General features: G+C 56.6%; 1 protein-coding gene across 1 annotated transcript; it reads right to left on the bottom strand.

The window, feature by feature from the left end:
- Positions 1-930: 930 nt before the first annotated feature.
- STK35 (serine/threonine kinase 35) lies at positions 931-19534 on the bottom strand. Its single transcript, XM_075768365.1, has 3 exons — positions 18820-19534; positions 12646-13393; positions 931-5721 (listed from the first exon to the last, which is right to left on the bottom strand). The coding sequence occupies exons 1-2, from the start codon at positions 19232-19234 to the stop codon at positions 12681-12683; spliced, it is 1128 nt and encodes a 375-aa protein (XP_075624480.1). The 5' UTR covers positions 19235-19534; the 3' UTR covers positions 931-5721; positions 12646-12680.
- Positions 19535-21710: the final 2176 nt, after the last annotated feature.

Here is a 21710-nt window from a genome sequence, read left to right as displayed (position 1 = left end):
TTCAGTTTGGGTCCCTGTCGGCAGCAATTAGGGAGCACAATGCTGATGGCCATGCCGGGGGGAGCCCGCACCCAGCAGTGCTGGGGCCACCAGACGGGGAGCAGGAGGGGAGGACCGGCCACTGAGCACGTCCCTGCCCGGGTGCTGTGGCTGCCCCGGGTCGCACGAGGCTGCAGAGCAGTCACGCAAGGGCTGGTGAGCGGCGGTGCATGGCCCTGCGTGCCAGGACAGCTTAAGGTGGCCCCAAGCTGCTTGACACCTGGGCAGTCGCCTGCTGCCTTTCCCTGCCCAAAGGAAAACTCGTCACTGCAGGATACGGCTCAGCCCCGCTGTGCTTTTCCCATCACAGATGTCAGCCGAGCACCAGGGCTCCCAGCTGCTGCGACTGGCTTGGTTTTGGTTTGTGCATCTGGGATTTGGGGGAGAGGATCTGTGCAAAGGGAGGAAATATTTGTGGCTATTAAAGCTGCAATTCTGCAGGGCATTTTCCTTGCTGGGTTTATAGCCACCTCTAGAGCAGGTGGCCAGCTGGGCGAGAAGCTGCTTGTCCTCTTTGGCTCCCAAACCACGGTGCTGCGAGGGAAGGGGCAGCGCAGGGAGTCGTTTCCGCAGGCAGATTCCAAGCTAATCACCATGGCCTACACGGTGTCTGCAGCGAGAACGGGGTTAATCCTAATCTGGGGCGAGGATGAATGGCTGTGGGTGCTGCGTGCCAGGGAGCCATGTTCTGGTTGGCACTGGACACTGTGCCTTCGATTTAGCACCCTAAGCCCCTGGGTCAGGCTGGCTAGCCCAGCCCTGGCTTAGCTAGACCTGCCCTCTGGGACACAGCAGGTATTGCTTTAGGGACCTGGCCCACCCACCGCTGCTCAGGGACTCCCCTTCCTTACAAACCCACTGCTGGCTGAGGACAAACGCACGGAGCTTGTGTTTCAAGTTGTATGTGGCTTTTCAACCCCATCAAATAGCTTTATTCACACAAACGTCTCTTAATTTACAAAGCCTCTGCCACTCATACACATCAGGGTATCCACAGTGTTCAAAGAACTTAAATAGAACGTCTCATACCAACCCAAGTAAACCAAGTACAAAAAATATTTATATAAAGTTGTTCACACATAGGTCCTAGATTACCAGCTTCTGTGCAAAAAAAAAAAAAAAAAAAAAATAAAAATACAGATTCATTTACTAGTATCATTATCTTTAGTTTGGAGTCTGGGTTTAAGCTGCCTGCTCTTGTTAATTCAGCACAGGGACTGCAGGGAGCAGGGGGAGCCCGGAGCAGGGCCAGGCCAGGCCCCCCATCCCAGGGCTCACCCTGCGCTGCTGCAGCCCCAGCACCTCCCTGGCACAGCAGGGAAGCCGCTTGCCTCCGCAAAGCTGCTGGGTTTTACTGGATGAGTGAGCTGAAGGCCCAGGGTGGGCTGGGCAGCTGCTGGGGAGGGGACAGGCACTGGGCTGGGGCCACCAAGCACTCCCGTGTGGCCCCTGCGAGCGCTTCCCACAGCCTGGACATCACCCTTGGAGTTAAAAGCACTTGGGCAGACTGCACAGAAACAGGATTTGTCAGCTGGAGGAGAGCAGCTCCCTGCAGTTTTCCTCCAGCTGTGCCCACCACCCCGACACCCTGCTCTAAAGTGTGAAATGCTTTTGGATGCGAACAGCCACACGCTGGGATGTGTCCAGTAACCAGCTGAGCAGCAGAGGAGCTGCCGGCATGGCTCTTCCCACCACTAGCAACGGCTCCTGGCAGCGCCTCGGCAAGGGAGCCAGCAGGACAAGCATCAGCCGCAGCCCGCTGCCAAGGGAGCCGGGGCTCCGTCTTCCAGCTGCCACCCCTCGGCCCAGCCTCGGACCCGCACAGCCTGGCCGATGGGATGGGAGGCTGTGAGGAGCCGGGGTACAGCACGCAGCCTGCTCCTGCAGCACAGCTGAGCCGGCGCAGGGCTGAGCACCGCAGGCCCATCCTGCAGCAGCATCACCAAAATGAGACCAGGAGCTCCCCTCGCCCCAGGCAGCTGTAGTGTGAGGTTTGGGCATGCCTTGAGGTAACAAAGGGAAGCAGCCATGTTCCCCTGCTCTCGTGACCTGCAGAAAGCACAGGGAAACGTGTCCCAGTTTGTGCCCTGAAGCAGTCAGTCACCCCATGACATTTGGCAGGCTTAAACCCAGACTCAGTACTGCATATGGAGGAGACATACAACGCACACAACGGAGGATTTCCACGACGATGGTAATGCTTGTTTTAAGTCTTATTGCTCCAGCAAGGCTCTGGGAGCCTCTGATATGTGAAGGAGCTGGGTCCTGAGGAGTAAAGGAAGACCACAGGGGTAACTCTTATCTGTCACTAGCACCGCTGAACCTCAAATACAGCAGCAAGGGGACAAGGGTGAAGCTAATCTAACCCCTCTAGGCTAAAGCCACCTCTGTTTTCTCCTCCCCATGAACCAAAAGTGGCCGAGAGATCCCCACGACACCTGCACGATGCTGGCGGTGTCAGCCTTGCTGCAGGCTGGTGCAGATAACACGTTTCCCAATCCTCCTGAGGCTTGGCTTGTTCCCCCCACCCATCCCACATCCCTCTTGTAAACAGCATAGTCAGAAGTAAACAGTTTCATACAATCACTCCCCCTGCATGGGCACCAGCTGGGGCCCCGCAAGCCCAGAGGGCGGCAGGGTTTCACGAGAGGGTGCTTGGCTCCCCCTACACTGACCAGGCCCCCCTGGCACCTGGATGCTCAGCTTCGCTGCAGCCAGGAAGAGATGAAGACAGCCTGGCCCTGGGCTGGGCAATGGGCTGCAGGCTCGGTGCTGCTTTCCTAAGCTTGAGTTTTCCCAGCAGCGCATCCTAATGTCAAAAACATCCGCAGTGGATGGAGAAGGTCAGCCTGCAGGAGCTGGGCTGGAGATGCCGAACAGACCCAGCTGGGAAGAGAAGCCTAAACATCCTCCATCCCACAGCATGTGCAGATTTGAGCTGTTCTCTGTTCCCACCTTGTTCTAGAGGGAGTGCTGGTCTGGGCCAAAGTAACTGGGAGGAGAGATGCTAGGAGCTGTAAACACGAGGCAGGTTCCCGTATGGTATGGGAGTCAAGCACAAACAGCAGCAAAATCATCAGGGAGAAATGCTCTTAAAAGGACAAACTAATAAGGGAAGCATCCACATTGGCCAAAGGCTAGCAGCCCTAGGACTCATCCTTGGAAGTGTTCGCTAAATCCTAAGTAAGGCACTACGGTCTAGCTCACTAACATCATGCTGCTTTTAAAACACATCTGCAATGCAAAAGCTGAGGTGGAGACGTGTGGTTTGAAGATGGCCTGAAACAGCAGTGGACCAAGAAGGTTGACCCTCCCAGGGCTTGCCTGGACCCTGCCTGCCCAGCTCACTCCTGTCCCCAGAGAGGAGCAGGGTGCTGGCAGCTGGCTGGAGGCAGCGGTCCTGCTGAGCAACCCACTCGCCACCTTCCACCTCCACATCCTGCATTTCAGGCTTGGTTTCCACCCATGGAAACCTCCTGCTAGGAAGCTCCCTTCAACTGGGATGTAAACGCCTGGTGAGGAGCCCTTCCAGCAGGGAAGGCCATGTGAGCAGGGCTGGGAGGGTGAAGCCCTCTTACTGCACCCGTTCAAGCCAGGGTTAGGTTATAACAGTTGTAACAGCTTGTAAAGGCTCTGTCAGGTAGAGGAAGGATGGTCTAGTGATCAGGGCACTAATGCTGCACTTGTGAACTATGGGGTTCAGCTCTTGTCTCCCCACAGCCCTCCTGCGGGACGCAGGGCTCTGCAAGCCCTCCCCAGGAGCTGGGGGAGAAACCCGCCTGCAGCTCCTCGGCACAGCCGCTGCAGGGATCTGCTGCTAGTCAGAGAGAAATGAGAGCAGCCAAAGCGCCCTTCAAAGCCCCCGCGAGTGCTCTGCAGCCAGGGCCGAGCGCAGCGCCTGCTAACCAACCCCAAACTGCTCAAACCCCAGTAACCAGCCTGGAAGGAGTCTGTACAGTCATGGTCTGGCTGTTGCTGGCCACAGCCCACAGAAGCATCCCTAGGAACAAAGAGCAGAGCAGCATGGGAATGGGGGTTTGGTGCCAAATTTGTGCTGTCCAAACCTTCACAAGTCACAGATGGATGGTCTGGAGCCTCCTGGCTTGTCCTCTTAAGAGGGACCTGGCCTTCCTACAGTGACAGCCTTAGCTTTGTGTCCTGGAATAGATGGAAGAGAAAAAACCCCTCCCTCCTTTCCCTGCTTTAGCTCTGCCTTAACCCACCTGAATTTCCTGTGTTTCCATTCATTCCTGTGAGGTCAGCAAACTACACCGAGCAGATACAAGGAAGTGCTGCCAGTTCAGGAACCTTCCAGTGATGACACAGGAAAACTGGAGCCTGCATGCAGGCAAGGAGCAGTTCCCACAGCCAGGGACAAGGGGGTCACAGGGGCCCCTCTTCTGCCTGTGGTCCTGGCCAGCTGCGGTAAGGACTGAGCACCTGGGCAGCTCATGAGCAATGCTGGGTCAGACCAGCCCTCTCCCCAAACCGCTGCCGGGTGATTTAGCCTGGTGAGAAATGTTTTAGTTGGTTCAGAACCTGCAGGGTGGAGAAGAGGTGGTGCTTTACATTGCATTTACAGTGAGCAAAGTCTAAAGACCATCAACTCGGGGTCAGCCCCAAAATATTAGTGTTGCTCTAAATATAGGCAAGGAAATCAAGTATTAACTGCTCAGCCTGAGGTTCCAATCTCCTTACCTGAGCTGTACTGTAACCAAACCTGAACAGCAGCATTGCCTTTTGCTTCCTAGAAATAATTATCTAGCAGGGAATATTTCATGGGAGGCTAGAATCCAGCCTGTGAGCCATTTAGGCCAAACCTCCTCCTCTCCCAAGTATCGTTCCTAACAACTGAAGTTTGGCATTAAATGAACTAGAGTAGTGGACTGCTTTGTTTCTCTTTTATACAGATGATGTCCACCTGAAAGCGTACTTACGGGCTCCCCATCGCCCTCTGTATACAGAAAGACTGTAACAAACGTCACTAGTGAAATCCAGCTCAGGGAGAACGAAGGTCTGCCCGTCACAGCAGCAGACCTGCCTTGCCAAACAGCTTTCCAGCTTGTTTATGCTGCCATATCCTAATGTCAACTGCTCATAGCCTGGGCAGCATCCACCTATTTAATTCAGAAGCTGCCTGGCTATGAAATTATTTAGCTGCTTGCAACATGTGGTCCGAGACACTCACTTTTTCTACAGCACTGCACTCCCAGTGCAAACCTAGCAATCCCTTTGCTCCCGTTTCCCCTAGGTGAAAGCAACAGCTTGAAACCCAAAGTTGTGCCCAGCCAGACTCAGAGCTGGTGCCTGGCAGCACACCTCACTGCTGGGCTGCCAATTCCCACATCCTTATGGAACCAGATCTTCTCTAGAAACATCTACTGAGGCAATGGCAGCACAGGAAACATGGGGAGGGCTGCACAAGGGAAGCTTTGCTCTTCAGATCTTGTTTAAAAGTCTCATGAGCATGATAGCTGCCAACTTGTGCTCTTCTACAAGCCCCTGCAGCCCCCTCCTGCACCCCCAGAACACCTCTTCCCAACAAAACAAAGTAACACCCAAAGATTTCACATTGCCAGAGATCCTGCAGACCAGGAATCTTCTGTATCATCATCTTCCCTTATCTTCAACTTCCCTCGTTGCACGTAAATAATGGAGATTATGGGTCCCTGGTAAATAAACCTGCAAGAAAAGAACAGAGGAAGAGAGGTCAGGTACGTCAGCGGTTTTGTCCCAGTTACTACATTGTGACAACATCCTGCCAGCCCTCCTTCTGCCACCCAACCCAGACTGCAGGTAGGTAAAGCAAGCACTATCGCTGGCTCAGCGGGCTCACTGCACCTCTCCTTTCGTTCCCAAGCCTTAATTAAAGCATCATTTGAGGGTCTGGGAGAACTCAAGACAAGTGCACGCCTTTTCCTTACAGAGCCCCAGACAATGACTGCAAACAGCAATGCCTACGAACAACTGCACCGGGTGGAAGGTGCAATGGTAACTGGATTGGAGCTTGGAGTTATCCGGCTGCTGGATGCAAGGGCTGGAGGACCTCACTGCGGAGAGGGTGCCCACTCCCACAGCCTTCCCACTGGTCCCAGTTAGTCCAAGATGGGCATTGCCACATCTCTCTGCTTTGCAGTGCTTTTGTTATTGATCTGGGTACAGTGTGTCTGGACTCAGTTTACTGTCATTGCTTTCTCAGGAGTGATTCAGAGAGCCCTGCACAGAGCTCGCTGCCAAGGTCGGTACGCATCCAGCTGCCCCAGCACGTGGGGTTGAGCATCACGCCGCAAACCGGTAACACAGCCCCACGCTGTGGGGCTCGCCATGGTCACAGCCCGGTTGGAATAAGGACAAGCGTTATTGCAGCACAGCCTGGCCTTGACGGCCCACGTGATGTGCTTGCGAGCGCTGGCTCCCGGTCCTCCACTGGGAAAGGTGGAACAAGCTGTGACATCGGGGACACCCTGCACCGCTCGCCCTGTGCGTCAGCAGCAGCTCAGGCTTCTCAAGTGGCAGGAGGCAGTTAAAATCCATTTCGGTGCAACTGAAAGCAGAGCAGGATGGGTTTGCAGCACAGCCGTGCTGCACTTGTGACAGCCCACAAGGATGCTCAGCAGTGCCAGGGATTTTAGGGAAGAACGAGAAGATCTTTGTTGTGCCAGTCTCTGTTCTGGCCTAAGTCCCAACATACAGCATCCTCCATGGCTCCTGTGGTGCCATGGGTGCTGCACCGATTCCTCCACAGCTCTGGCATCGCACTCTCCTGTCCTCCTAGCTCAGGGACACAGAAATGCTCAACTCCGCAAATACACCACCAGCATTTTCCTCCCAGGTTGTTGGCAACCCAGCAAATTCCCTGCGGACATCCCATCCAGCAGCAGGGCTGGACCCAGCAGAGGAACAGCACACATGTATGCTATGTTACTTATGTATGGGAAATATATCATCCAGGATATCACAACCTTCAGAGGGACCAGCAGAGCTGAGGCCAGGGGTTGTGCTGGGAAGTGGCGGTGATGGTTCAATGAGAGCTGGGACCCACCTGCTCGACGGAGGGAGCCGGAGGTCTCCCCGCTGCTGTCAGCTCTGCCCGCTGGCACCTCAAGGGCTTCCTGCAGCAGGGGATGGGGCTGGAAGTCACTGAAACACATGCAAACCTTCAACCCAAGGGGAGGGCCCTGCTTCACCTCATCACCCCTCATGTTTTGCATGGGTGGTAGTTTTCCAGGAGTTAACAGCAGTTTAATTTTTCCCCAAACTTGAGCTCTGAGCTCAGTCAGTTACATAGAAAAGAATTGGGGGGTGGATTTAACTCCCCCTCTCAGCAGCAGCAGGTCCCCTTCCACCAGGAATGGGTGACAGCAATGGAGCAGCAGGAGAGACCTGCTGAATAAAAACTGCCACTGCCCAGCAAATTACTCCAATCCTTTAGCCCTAGGAAATCTCATTAAAGAAATCCTTGCCTGAAGAACACATTTCTAAAGGAAGAGGCTGCCTCTGCTGCTTGGAGCAGAAGCCAGGGCCATGGGCATGCCGCTTTTCAGGAGAGGTTAACCAGGAGATGCCGCCTTCGCAGGCTGCAATCAGAAAAAAGCCTTTCTGTTTGAGAAGGCAGGCTTGCAAGACGCACCCAGGCAGCAGGTCGAGGAATTGCGCAAGGAATTTTCTGGAAGATTTCTCCTGTGGTGCAGCTTCATTAGCAAGTAAGGCAGCATTTCTGTTTACGCTTCCCTGGAGTAGGAGCATTTTCAGGGAAGGCTCTTGCCTGAGTGGCCCCAAGCTCACAGCTCTGAGACAAGAGAGCTCACTCCATTGACGCACGTTGTTTCAGGGGCTTGTTCAAGAGCTTTTAATCCCTCCACAGATTCCACTTATAGTTTTAATCAGCTCGAATGTTCATTCGGCATCAGGAGGATATGAACCAGCAGCCCATGGAGACCTCATCCAGCACCTAAGCAAGATGACACTAATGCGTGGGTCACGACAGAGATGGGACATGGCAATGCTGTCTGTGTGGTAGCAGAGGACTCGGCACAGGGGAGGCAGAGATAACCCAGCACCTTCTCATGTTAATCACATTATCTGCCCCTGTGTGGGAACACAGGGTACAAGGGAAGGGGGCTGAGAGCCTGCTTTATCTCCCAAGTTCTTCCTCACACTTTGTACACACTCCTTGGGAGCTCACTTATACCCAGCTGCAGCAGCCTCCCCCAGGAGGGAGAGCGGGCTGACGGTGAGCAAACAAAAATACTAACACACCTGGCCAGAGGTGGCATGGTCCAGTTGATCCTCAGGGCCCTGCTCCTCTCCAGGTAGAATCACTGCTGCCCAGAAAGATGCCACCACTCTGCGGGGTGACCCTGCCTGCTGCTATAGCCAAGAAGAACTGACCTTACTTTTACTGTCCAATGGCTTGTTTTGGCCATGCCAAGATTCACAAACTGAAAATAGTTTGCAGTCAAAACCAACATTATTTCGGAAATGAAACCACCATCCTTTTCCTTGACTTGCTCACCTGATCCTGTCCAGTGGGGTCAGGGCACTTACCGCAGAGGAGTCAAGTGATGCTAACAGACAAGACCCAACTCAATGCAACGGCCCTGCTCGCTGGCAGCTCACCATCACAGACACTGCTGATGTGTGTCCGATCCCTGCCCTCCAGCTCTGAAATTCCATAGGGCAGCAGTTTATTAGCGGTGCTCAGGAACGGCTGGGCACAGCACTCACTGGGGATAGACACCATCATGCAGGGAGAGCAGAAGAGCTTGTTCAGCATCAGCTCCCGTTGCATTTTGAAAATGCAAAGAGGAGAACAATGCAAGCAGTTACTTCCAGTTGAAACTGGAATGATCAAAACCAGCAACAGAGGAGGAGTGCTGGAGTGAACCAGGCTGGCCTTGGCTGCCAGACACCTTCCAGCCCCCGAGATGCTGCATTCTGCACCACACTGCATGCACAGATTCCTGCCATTCACCTTGAGCATGCCCCCCAAAATCAGACCTACTGTTTTATTCACAGTGAAATTATCACGGAATACAATCTACCAGGACAAGCTGCCTTCTACAATGAGCACAACCGTTGCACATGATGTCCTACGTGAATTAAAACTACAAAGTTTCTTAAATGTATAGCTGTAGGTGGTGGGTGATGTTGCTGCCACTTGCTCCTCTCACTTCTGTGACTGAGACCACTGGTGCCACTCCAGTGAGCAGCAACAGCCACATGCTCTTGCTGTACCTTGCTCCTCAACGACTTGTCTAAGAAGTGCTCAATCCATACCGCACAAGCCCACAATGGTAGAGGGTCCCACAGAAGCAGCATCCACGGGAGGCCCCTCGCCTGCCCTGGGGAACTCAAATGGCAGCTACAAGACAGACATGCCAAAAAAAAACCAAAAAACAAAACGTTCACATTGCAGGAAAGGAGGAGAGAGTGGCCCCAAGCTTCTGGTAGGGACAAGAATGGGTGAAATGCAGTCATGGTGCTGGGCTATCACATGGCAATCAAGAGACACTCAGCAGGTACCCAGCACAATCCAGCCACTCCCTAATTGTACTAGAAAGGTTTTTGTCCTCTTTGCCCAAAAGGCATGTTTTTTGAAACAGAGATCTTGACTTTAGATAAACTCCTCTGCAGAAGGTGGGGAAGCACAGTGTTCGAATAAGAAAGATGAGAACTTCGTTTTGCCCAGGGAAATGCGGCCCACCTCTGCAGGACCCACCGCCCCAGGGCCACCAGCAGCACCAGTGAGAAGAGCACAGAGCTAAGCAGTCTCCATGCCAGACACCCTCATGTCCAGCAGAAACCAAGCCAGGAACACTTTTCTAGCTGAGAACTGATATTTAATGTCTATATTTTAGAAGGGTAACAGAGCATGAAGCCTGCTGACTGGCAGGTGCGTGCAGCATCCGTAGCAGAACTAAAGGCAAAGCTGCTGGGACATGAAGCTAACTGGACGTGTTCAGTGGCATACTGAAGAGTAAGCAAAAATCTGCTTGCCTGGATCAGGGAGGGTTACAGTTTTCCAGGTTATGACATGAACCAAGGCTAAGCAGAGTCTGAAGCTGTCCTAGGGAAGAGGAACTCACTGCATGACCCAGCAGCCATATAAGCTCCACACCAGTGCCACAATTCAGTTGGAAGAGGTTACCTGAGTTTCTCGGTCAACTTAAATTACCTGAGAGTAGAATTCAGGCCCTGCTCTAAATCCCATTTTAAGCTTCTCAAGTAGGTTTCCAATTTAAGATTTGCATTTAAGAACAGCCAGAGGTAGGCTGATTCAAATGCACAAATACACAACGCGTTAGAAAAACCCTATAGGAAAGCACACCAAATACTCTGCCGCCCCATAAACAAGCCAGAGGAACGCTCCCCACAGCACAACGCTCTGGGTTTGCAGTGAACATATGGCCAGCGCCGGGCTCTTATCTGGGCCAAGCAGCCACACTACGTATGCCAGGCTGCGTTATGTAAGTGCATCCATCTCTGCCGCAGCTGTGTCACCAACGGAACCGATCGGTGCAGATTCATGGCCGGCTCCAGCCGGGGATGGAGGTGGGGGGGCGGGGGGGTGTTGCAGAAGGCAGCTGGGTTTTAAGCAAACAGCCCTGGGGTAGGACTGTCCCCTCGGTGTTTGTTATCCCTGCATGTACTATTCTGCAGATATGCGCAGGATGAATTTTCCCCGGAGGGCACGGGTTGGTTGCATAACTCAGCAGCATCGTGTCAGCACAGAGCCATCGCAGATGGAAACGGCAAATCCTGACCCTCCGCCACACAGCAGAGCTGCTCCCCGCACCCGGAGGAGATCCACGCCTCACCCTGGGGCTCGACATGGACTGCTCTTACCCCAGGACTTTATCACACCCATCTTAAGAGCTCACATTTCTGCAGACTCACTCCCCCACCCTAATTCCCAGCTCACACTTGCACTGGGACCAGTACCCAGCCCCAGGCAGAAGCAGTCACATCAATTACTTGCGCTGGAGATCTTAAGGGCGTTAAATATTTTGTGCCAGGGGTGCAGATGGGATAGTTTGCAGATCAGTTTGGACAAACCAGAAGTGACAGAACCAGACCTACCCCATGGGCCTTTCCGTTTCTATATTCCTATTTCTCTGCAAACAACACAAAGCTTACCTGGGCACACGCACACATTGGGGACAGGCTTTACGTAACCCCAGGAACCCTCAGGTGGGCAGCAAGAAGGGTTTTTTTGGGTTTTTTTTGTTTTGGGTTTTTTTTTTTTTTTTTTTTTTAGCAAAACCTGCCAAAATGCCCCCACTTTCCCCACCACCCTGCTGCTGCAGGCTCGCTCTCGGGAGCAGGCCAGGCACAAAGCCATCGGCTGTGAGGCTGAAGGCTGGGTGTTTGCTGGCCAGGGCAGCCAATTTGTCCCTCTCTGCTGTCTTGTTATCTGTGGTCTGCTCTGGTCCACCAGGATCTGTGTGGTTTTGGGCTGAGGTAAGGGCCGGGAGCCCAAGATGCAATGCCAGCATCTGACACAGGCAGGCTGTCAGAAGTCTCCTGCGACCAACAACAGTCAGGCAGCTCTGCAGGAGCTTGAGAAGGACCTGGGCTGGGAAGACGTCAGCCTCGCCCCTTGTAATCTGTAATTTTTCTGTGATTCTGTTTGGCCAGGAGAATCCCTAGGAGAATCCCTAAACAGCTCTTGTTTACAGACAGCTTTGCCATGCAGGCAACACCTCCCAGTCATTTGGTGTCACAGGTTAGTGACACCACCGGCTACCCCATGTGCCTGGGGAGGGGGGGGGGTCTTTCCAGACCATGCATGACCACCCAGGCCTCAGGACTGGGACCTCTGGGCTTGGGACTATTTAGGAACCAAGCTGGGGGGAAGAGGGAGGGGATTCTGCTTGAAGGAAGCTGAGATCAGTCTGGACACAACTGTTTTGTAAGCTTCCTTCCTGAGCAGACACAGGTCTACAAACCCAGATGCTGGACACAAAACCATCCTACTGGGTTTGGGCAACTGCAGATGGCACCAAAGGGAAGTCCTGCCTTTAGGAAATGAAACAAGATGGACTCATGTGCCTCGTAGGTGAAAGCAAAGGAAAGAGCTTTGTGCTGAGATGGACCTGCCACTAAACTCGGTGCCTGCTCACTGAGCCAGCCGAGCCCCAAGGTGTCCTGTCAGTCTCAGAGGGGAAGGGGACAGTGCTAGAGAGCACTGACCACTGAAAGTACACCACACAGCAGAAAAGGCAGAACTGGCAGCTACTTCCCTGCCCCTGGGAGAGACGGACGTACACAAAGCTGATGTCAGAGGGTGCTCATGGGTGTCTCCGCCATGCACCAGCCTGTCTCAGCCACTAGCCAGGACCTCTGAGGAGCAGGGCTCCTGCCCAGTCCTGCCAGCTCTGCTGGGCCTTTGGGCAGCAGCGGGACATGCAGCTGCTAATTCTGTTTCCCACCTCTACTTTATTTTTGCAGTAGAATAGGTGGAAAAAAAACTCAGAAGCAGTACTCTGATGAGTCACTATAGAAGTAGCTCTGGGAACATAAAAGACTCCTTTGTGTCACTACAAAGTACATTATCGGGCTGATACAGCAGACAGAATAACACAAAAACTGCAAATCACTTACCCAGCTGCAAAGCACAGCGGTGCCCTGCCCTGAATTTAAGCAGCACATGTAACCTGGTCCATTCTGGTTTCAAGCTCAAAGGCATCAGGTCGATCCTGCGGGTTAGCAGCCAACATGTCTTTCAAGAGCTGCTTGATCCCCTCAGACATGGAAGTCCTGCGTTTCTGAGGGATGTGCAGCTCCATCTTTGGGTTTTCTAGCAGCGCTTCCCCAACGGGCACAATCTCGGTCCCTTGCTTGATGTAGGTCCCCAGCAGCTCCTTCTTGGTCTCCGCGTCAATGAAAGTTATCCTCTCAATCATGGCCCAGATGATGATGCCGAGGGCGAAGATGTCAGCCTTGGCGGTGTAGTGGCCCTCCCAAACCTCGGGTGCCATGTAGAAATCGGAGCCGCAAGCCGAAGACAGCCAGTACTTGTTCACATTCACGTTTTTGTTCTCATGCCCACCCTCCTTGCCCCGAGCAGTCAGGCCAGCGCAGACCTTACTCAGCCCGAAGTCAGCCACCTTGAGAACGGGAGTGCCAGACTTCTCAGTTATCAGGATGTTGTCTGGTTTCAGGTCCCGGTGGACAATATGGTTCTTGTGCAGGAAAGCAATGGCGCTGGTCAGCTGCAGCATGAAGCTCTTGTTTGTCGCTGGGTCGGGTCTTCGTGACAGCACGTACTGGTTTAGGTCTCCCCCTTCACAGAACTCCATGACGAACCAGAGATAGCAAGGCTCCTCTGCGTAGCCCAGGATTCTCTCACCTAACCAAAAGAGACAAAAGCAAGAGTGGGTTTTTCAGACACATTACAAAATGTTCACACTAACTCAGCATGGGCAAGGAATGGGTCTGGTTTATACGGCTAGTAAAGGCCTTAAGAACGTGACCAGGACCTATCATGCTGCAGGATACCAGCAGTGATGCTGTGGCTTCAAGCGTTAGGATCCCGTTGACTGTCACGCACCAGCCCCACGTTTATCTGAGCCCACTGCCTGGGAGCCAGCTCAGGGACCTGTTCCCAGCAAAGTGCAGGTGTGTGAGAGAGACCAAGCACGTGTCTTCCTGGCTGTTTGTGGGGAACTTGAAAGTGGAGGGTTATTTTCCCTCACTACCATCAGGCAATTCTCCCCAGGCTCTGAAAGCCAAAGCAACAAACACTAAAAGCACAGTTAGCAGCGAGTCTATGTGAAAAAAAAATCAGTTCTACGTGAACACCAGCTCTCCCACCTGAGCTCTGCCGCAGGAGGCAAAGACTGGCTTATACCTTGTGTTTCACTAGTATAACTGCAAGTGGGGAGTAAATCGCACCCCTTAACGCTGTGCCAGTACAGCCTTGCTAACAGCACTCACACCAGTGTCAAAGCCTTGCAGCATGCTGGCTCTTCTCAGACTAAATTTGTCCATTCAAGCGTTGTGATTGTGCTAGGGGAGCTCTGCCACTTCATACAGCTTTTGTTAAGTGCCAACAAGTCTTTAAAGAGAGGAAACTGGAGGCCCAAGTAGCAAACAAGTGCAATCTCAGCCGTACTTATGAATATAATTGCTGCCTCGCTCATTAGTGCTGCTACTCAATGTTATGCCCCAAAACAGCTTCTTCCTTCACCAGACATCTCATTGAGCTCTTCAAGCTCAGAACATCTCAGGTCCAATTTGTTGTATCTAGGTTTCACTCCATAAACCCTTGCCAAGGCAAACCACTCTCTTGTACGTAAACTAGACACACGGAGAAGAGCAACAGCATTACAACGGCAAACAGGGCCGGGTCTGCCGCCGGCGGTCCCCAGGATGCCCTGGGGAGCGCCGCCAGCAGACCTGACCCCGTTTGCCGATGCCAGAATGCAAATCCTGCTGCCAGACCCCAGATCACCTGCACAGAGCATCCAGGTGATGCACAACCAGGGCATCATTTTGCTCTAGGAACAAGGTTTTTTGTTTGGTTGTTTTGGGGTTTTTTGGTTTTTGGTTTTTTTTTTTTTTTACCCTCAAGCACTGTAAGGGAGAAGCTCGAGGACACCATTCGCCTCTACCACAGTTAACAAGTCACACAGACAAATCCAAGTGTTTTGAAAGCAGTTAAGTAACTCCACCCATTTGACAAAGTTGGGTTTTTGTTTTAGCAAAGCCCCAGAGAGCATCTGGGAAAGGAAATCTCCAGCAGCAGGTAAAGCCAAGGACTACCAGGGACACCAAGCCCTGGGCTGCCCGGCGTCCATGGCTGCAATGGTCAGTGATCGGTGTGGGTGGGAATATTGGTTATTTGCACAAACAGTCTGTATCCATGGCTACTACTATGGAAATTAAAGTCTGCACAACAGAAGGATTTGGCTGCACCTCCCTGCCCTCAGCAGAAGATGAAGGTTAGGTCTGGGGGATGGGAGGGACCATGAACGGGCTGAAGACACAGGGCGCTGGGTGTACTTTGAGGGGCCAAATGAGTCCCCAAAGTGCTGGAGGGGGACTCAGCACACGAGCCAAAGGGCCAACTGGGAACAGCACAGGACAGCTTGGCTCTGGAGACCGAAACACCAACCAGGAAAAGCAGCTTCTCCATTGCAAGCCACCCTTTGGTGAGACTAGCATGACAGCATGGAAAATGAAGCAGAGGCAGCTCATTTCGGGAGCAGAAACCTTTGCACAGCCAGGAGAGCCCCAGCTCACACTGCTGCCACCACCTCAGGTTTGCTAAACCCCAGCAATGTCGCAGCAGGGCGCAGGGCTTTGCTCTCCTGCTCCCCTCAGCATCCACGTAGCCCCAACGCAGGGAGCAGGAGGGTTTGGCTCTTCTCAGCCAGGAACCACGCCACGACGGGGAGCACGGCAGAGCCCAGTGCCCATCGTAGACAGCCAGGAGCATCAGGCCAGGGCATGCAGGTGGGAGGGTGAGACCATTCACACGGTAGCGCTGCCGACAGCCCCTTCCCACAGGGAAGCAGCTCAAACACTGGCTCACCAGCAGCCAGAACCTGCTGGCTCTGACAAGCCAAGGTTTGTTTTTAGCATAACGAAGGCTCAGATTTAAAACTTGGCCCCTGAACCTCAGCAAGCACAGGGAGGACACTGCTGACCCAGTAGTAGCTGCAAGCACCATGCACTTCACTTTGGGTGGAGCACTGCTAGGAGAGGCTTAAGCCAAGAGTAATATTTCCTCATTTTCTTTCTATAATCTGAAAGTGTTTTAGTTGTTAAATCATCTTCCTGCCTTCAAAACAAACAGCTTTAAACATAAAGAGCTGGGAAGCCGCTTCCTAAAGATGAGATGTTAACAAACTGGAGTCAAGCAGCCAAGAACTGAAGAGATGCAGACAACAGACCAGACCTATTCTCCATCATGAAGCAAGCATCCCTTTGTGCTCCCTGCCCCAACACAGGATGGCACACACTAACCTCTCCATCCTCACAGCAGCCCTCCCACAACCTATCCTGGGAGCTCATTAACAGCTTGCTAATTTGCTTAGCAACACAGAGAAAAAAAAATCTAATGACAGCAGAACCAGCATCCCACTGCCGTATGTAACTTCTGACTCCCTCTGTGCAAAGAGGCTGCGCCAGAGATGAGAGCCAGCGGCGTGAAGCCTGGGTGCTTGGACTGATGGTAACACCCGTGGGCGATGCCAGGGCAGCCCACGAGTAAGGCTGAGCACTGGTGGGAAGTTGGTGGCCCCACAGGTGACATGCTAGGAAGCAACATCTTATACCCGTTCATTTAACGGGGCGGCTCTATCACTGCTGTGGGTTAGGAACAACAAAACAGGCACGTGGCTGTGCACAAGCCCTGAAGGTGCACGTGTATCAGGGCACCAAGCACATTGCTCAAGTATGTGCCTCTCCTCCGGGCTCAGTGCTGGGCTTCCAGCTTCCCTTCTGCGCTCTGCCCTTAAATTTATTATTCCACATCTCATTAAAATGATGAAGGTGGAGGCTCTGCACTGTAGCTGAGACCCAGCATCGCCTGGTATCCCGACAGTTGTGCTCCCAATTCATAAAGTCTCCGACTAATCCCCCCCGTGCCCTGAGCCTCGGTGTGTTGGCACAGCATCTGTGCAGGCCCATAAATAGCCCAGCTGCGGTCGTGCAGAATGGCACGGCAGCACAGCTACGTGCCGGCTACTTCAGCCGGAGCGACAGCACGGCAGCTCCACGCACACAGCCCGCATGTTGCGGACAGGGAAGGAGAGCAAGCAGATCTGGGAGGCTCACCTAGCTCTAGTTTTTGTTGTGAAAATATTTACCGATGCCGTATCAGACCCAAAGCTTGGGAAGGCAGCAAACACAGCATCTGCCCGAGCCTGCGGCCAGCACAACACAGCCCGGAGAGCAGTCAGGAGGAAGGCAGATGGAGGGAAGAATGCACTCTGGTTTGGGGAGTGAAACTGCTGCTCTCCAGCCTTGGGACAGAGAGCCCAGCTCTGCTCCCCTCTTCCGAGGGCTGCAGCAGGACCAGGGCAGGCAAAGTCCTCCCCACAGCAGGGAAGTCAGGGGGCTCTGTCCCCCACTTAGAGATGGGGGGCACCTATAGCTACCCAAGAGCTTTCCCCAAGCCATGCCACCTCTTCTCAGGGTGTGCACCATGACAAAGGGGAGCAGGAAACCCCTGTACCTGCCAGAAAGAGCTTGACTTGCTACAGCTGGACACACACCCAAAGGGAAGAGTCGGCTCCTCTCCCAGGGAGCTGTGCCCGTGACAGCACATTAAGGAAACACCCAGGCTATACAGAAATTAAGACACTGTCCTTCTTGGGGAGGCTCCCTTGGGTGGTTGTGTGTAGAGCATGAAGGGAGAGCAGGTCTGCGTGGGGGAGAGCCAGGCAGGTCCGGACATGTCCCCTCTCCCTGGACATGCTCCCCCAGAAGTGCAGCAGGGACAGTCAGAGCCAGAGGTTTGCTCACAGGATGGGTCTGGGCAGCCTTGCAGGAAGCCTGTGCCTGGCACAGGGTTTGGAGGCTGCCTATGCTGGGGGGCTCAGTCAGGGGGGCATGGGGAGACCGAGCTCCCCAAGGAGTCCTGACACACAGGTTTGGGGGGAGGGTTGGGGTGAGCTGGCTCTGGCTGTGACAGGCTGGGGGGCATCGAGGATACAGGGCTACGGTATTGTTCCACATCTTCGCTGCACATTGGCAGAGCTGGGTCTGACAAGCAGCCAAGGGAGCAGAGGGAGGGAGCATTTCAGAGATGTCACCATCGCAGTCATCAACTGTGGCAGGAGAAGGTGACCCCTGAGAGCCCCATGATGCTGCTGAGGGACCCCAGGGGAAGATGGGGGTGTCAGGCCAGGCTACAGGCACTGGTGCTTCCAAGGCTGTTCCTACAGAGCCAGGACTCATGAGGGGGGAAAAGGGACAGGAGAGCACAAACAACGGTCCCAAAGCTGCAAGAGCTCGAGGAGCAGGCAGGACACCATAACAGGCTGCAGCCTTGGGGTGCTCAGAGGAGACAGGAATGTGCGTCAGGTGGAGAGGGGGGAGATGTCCCCTTGGTGTGACTGGGGCAGAGACCAACGAAGGTTCCTGAGGGACACGCATGGGCTGTAGTGCAGGTCAGGACATGGGACGGAGCCCCAGGAGGGGGGTGCAATGGGGGAGAAGGTAAGTGCTGGCAGGGGGTGCCGGGAAGGACTGAGGGCAGAACTCAGGGATGGTCCCCAGGGCTGGGTCTGCGCTTGGAGGCGACAATGGGGTCCCTCAGGAGGAGGGACACGAGGCTGGGGTGCTGCAGACGTGCAGGGCACAAGAAGAGACCCCATGGGCAGGGCAGAGGAGACTAGGACAACCAGGGGTGCAGGGGGGGCAGCCTGGGGGCAGTTATACTGGAAAAGTGGTGAGTTAAGGTGGAGGGAGGGGTGTTGTGAGAGCTGGTGGGGAGGGGCAGGGGGGCTTTGGGTGCTCCTCTGGGGGTAGGTGACACCAAGGAGGGATTGGGGTGATGCTGTGGGGTGAGGGAGGGCAGCAGCAGGGCCTGGAGCAGGGGGTGTCAGGGAAGGAGGACGAGAGGATCCCAGAGGTCACCTGCTGTGGGGGCGATGATGACAGCACAGAGGTGGCAGACCCAGGGTGGATAACCCGGGGGGGGACGGACAGGAGGCCCTGGGTGCGGGCAGCATCCCGGGAGGAGGACGCTGGAGGCCGGGGTGGGGGGTGGGGGTGGTCCTCGGCGCGGCAGCAGTACCGGGGTGCCCCGGGGGGGTCGGGTACCTTTGAGGGAGGTCTCCACGAGGCGCAGGTAGAGCTGGCTGCGCTTGTTGCCGTGGCTCATGCGCTGCCCCAGGCCGTGCCGCTGCAGGACGCACTCCTCGAAGCGCACCACGTTGGGGTGCTGCCGCCGGAGGCTCGTCAGGGCCCAGAACTCCGCCAGCGCCAGCTCCACGTTCTCGGGGGCGTCGCAACGGATCCGTTTCACTGCTAACCGGGCGCCACTGCGGCCCGACACCGCCTCGTACACCACGCCGTAGGCCCCGCGGCCGATCTCTGCCAGCAGGCTGTACCGCGGAGCCCCGCCGCCGCCCGGGACGGGCCCCGCCACCGTCGCCGCCATAGGGCCCCGCCGCGCCGCCCGCCGCCGCCGCGTCGCCCTTTGTGTCCCGCGGCGGCCGCCGTCCGCCGTCTCCATGGCGCCGCTGCGGGGGGGCCGCGCGCCCGTCGCCGCTGCCCCCCCCGCCCCGCGCGACGGGGAGCGCCGCGCCGGCGAGGGGGCACGCGCCGCCGCGTCGGAGGGCGGAAAAGCGCGCCCTGCCTGCCCCTTTAAGCGCTCGGCCAATCGCGGCGGCGCGGGACGAACCACGGCGGCGGCGGGGGGGAGCGGCGGGGGCCGCGCCGGGAACCGGCCTCCCCCCAACGGCGGGGCGGGCTTCGGTGGCGGCGGTCCGGGCCCCCCAGTTCGCGCCCGGTAACCGGGGCGCCGCGCCGCCAGGGCACCTCAGCGCGGCGGGGGCTCAGCGCGGCGGCCGGCTCCACCGCCACCCTGCCGCCGTGGTACGCGCCGCCCCGGTGTAAACAGGCCGGTCATCGGGGTGGCGGCGCCCGGTGGTCGCTCCGGTGTCCGTCCGTCCCCCCCCCCTCCCCGCAGGGCACGGCACGGCACGGCACGGCACGGGGGGAGGCGGCGCGGGCCCGGCCCACGGGGCTCACCTGGAGCGCGGCGGCGGGCTCTGGGCTACGGGCTCTGGGCCGGGCGCTGCGCGGCGGCGTGTGAACGGGCGGGGCGGCGGCGGCGGGATAAGAGCGGGGCTGCGCGCCCTGACGTAACCCCTTATGTAACGGCGGGGGTGACCCGCCCCCCCCGCCCCCCACCGCGCCGGGACGGTCGGTGCACCGGGGAGGGCGGGCGGTGCACCGCGGGGCCGTGCAGCCGTGCTCGGTGCACCGGGAGGAGGGGGTGATGCCCCGCGGGGAGTGTGATGTCCCGGGGGCCGTGCAGCGTGAGGAGGGACCCGGTGCACTGGCGGTGGCCGTGCGGCGCACCGGGGCTGTGCAGCCGCACCGGCAAGGGCGGGCGCGGGGCTCGGGGGCGGTTTGAGAGCCCCGGTGGAATTCGGGGGCCCCTCCTGGGCGCCGCGCCCATCCTGCCGGGGACGGTCCGACGCCGCTCCCGGGGCTCACCGGGGGGTTTCCAGCTGGAAGTTCCCCGGAAAAGTGGCTGAGATCCCGGGGACGTTGCCCCGGGGGCCAGGGCTGGGCGGGTGCTGGTGCAACGGGGGCTCTCGGGGCCCCGCGGCTGGCGTGGGGCGGCGCGGTGCCCGCTGAGTGCCCGTGGGACGGGAAGTACATCGGGGCACAGCGACTGCCACACGGCAGGACCCTGAGGGGCGGGAGGGGGGCGGGTGGGAGCCCCCGGGGCTGCAGCGTGTCCCCCGGCGGTGGCCGCATCCCCCGGGACCTGGGTCCTGGCTCCCCGTGGGGCCGTTTTGGCCGCGTGGCTCCCACGGGCAGGTGGTATGGGATGGCTATGTCCCCACGCAGGGGTCCTTGTCCCACACACCGTCCCCAAACTGCTCCTCACCCCCCAGGTGGGGACTTCATGAGCATCTGTCCGCCCCAGGTGGTGCGGGAGGTCTAATCCTGGTACCGGGCCACTGGGCCTGGTGCTGCTGGGGGTGGGCAGCCGGCGGTCCCCAGGGTTTGGGGCTTCTCATGCCACAATGCCGCTCCTCGTGGGCTGCAGGGGGGAATGGCGATCAAACCCCCATTTTTTTCCAGCCACTTCTCCCCGCGTTTTCCTGCCCCCCACGCAGGTGACGTTAGCAGCGCTCAGCCAACGGTCAAGGAGAACATCCGCAGAGCCAGCGTACAGAGCAGCTCAAAAAATTACTGGGTTCTTGACTCACTTCTGAGGCGTGTGCCGTTCCGATCACGCAGCCTGCAGCACGTCTGGGCTGCGTCACACTGGTCCGTCCCCCCCAGGAGGATGGAGACCCCTGCACCCACCGGCACCCGGGGGTCGGCGTGTGGGACGGGTGATGGCTCCAACGGCAGGGCTGACCCTTTGCAGCACAGTGGCACGGCGCAGGCTGCAGCTCCTGCGAGTGGTTTTAACTCAATTTGCTTTTAAATGGAGTCACTTCACCTCCCAGGCCGGGAGTGAGGGGGTTCGTGCCACAGCCCCGTGCTCCTGGTGCCGCTCGGCAGCCTGGCGCGGTGCGTGCCGGCAGCGGGGATGATGGCAGTGACGTGACTCGCTGTGTTTATGTGGGCTCTGCTTTTTATACCAGCATCAAGTGGCCACTTGTGCCTCCTGCCTACACAGGGAGGTCACCACGTGCCTGCACGTGTGCCCGCCTGGGCTGCACGGTGACCTCGAGCCACCGTGGCATGACGCAGGCAGGGGCTGAATCGGCTCCCAGTGCCACGCCGCTGTTGTGCCTGCTGCCGCATCCCCCACAGCAGTGACCTCCCTCTGCTCCTCACTGCCTGCCTGGCATCTGCCTCCAGATTGCACCGGTGCAGCTGCCAGAGGTTTGCTATGGTGTTGTCGTGGTCAACTGGCGACTACACGGCTCCCGTGGGCAGTTGGGAGCAGACCCCCAGGCTTAGCCCCCCCCCCCCCCCAGTTCTCCCCACAGAACTGTCAGAGTCTCTCACGATCCATG

This window comes from Balearica regulorum, chromosome 16 (genome assembly GCF_011004875.1).
Source record: "Balearica regulorum gibbericeps isolate bBalReg1 chromosome 16, bBalReg1.pri, whole genome shotgun sequence".
Lineage (NCBI taxonomy): Eukaryota > Metazoa > Chordata > Aves > Gruiformes > Gruidae > Balearica > Balearica regulorum.
The sequence above is the reverse complement of the archived record's forward strand: the minus strand, read 5'-3'. Positions and strand labels throughout refer to the sequence as shown.

Coding starts and splice junctions, on each gene's coding strand:
- STK35 (XM_075768365.1), bottom strand. CDS start 19,234: ATGGAGACGGCGGACGGCGGCCGCCGCGGGACACAAAGGGCGACGCGG. Junction 13,394..18,819: donor CGTGGAGACCTCCCTCAAAG/GTACCCGACCCC, acceptor TCTTTTGGTTAG/GTGAGAGAATCCTGGGCTAC.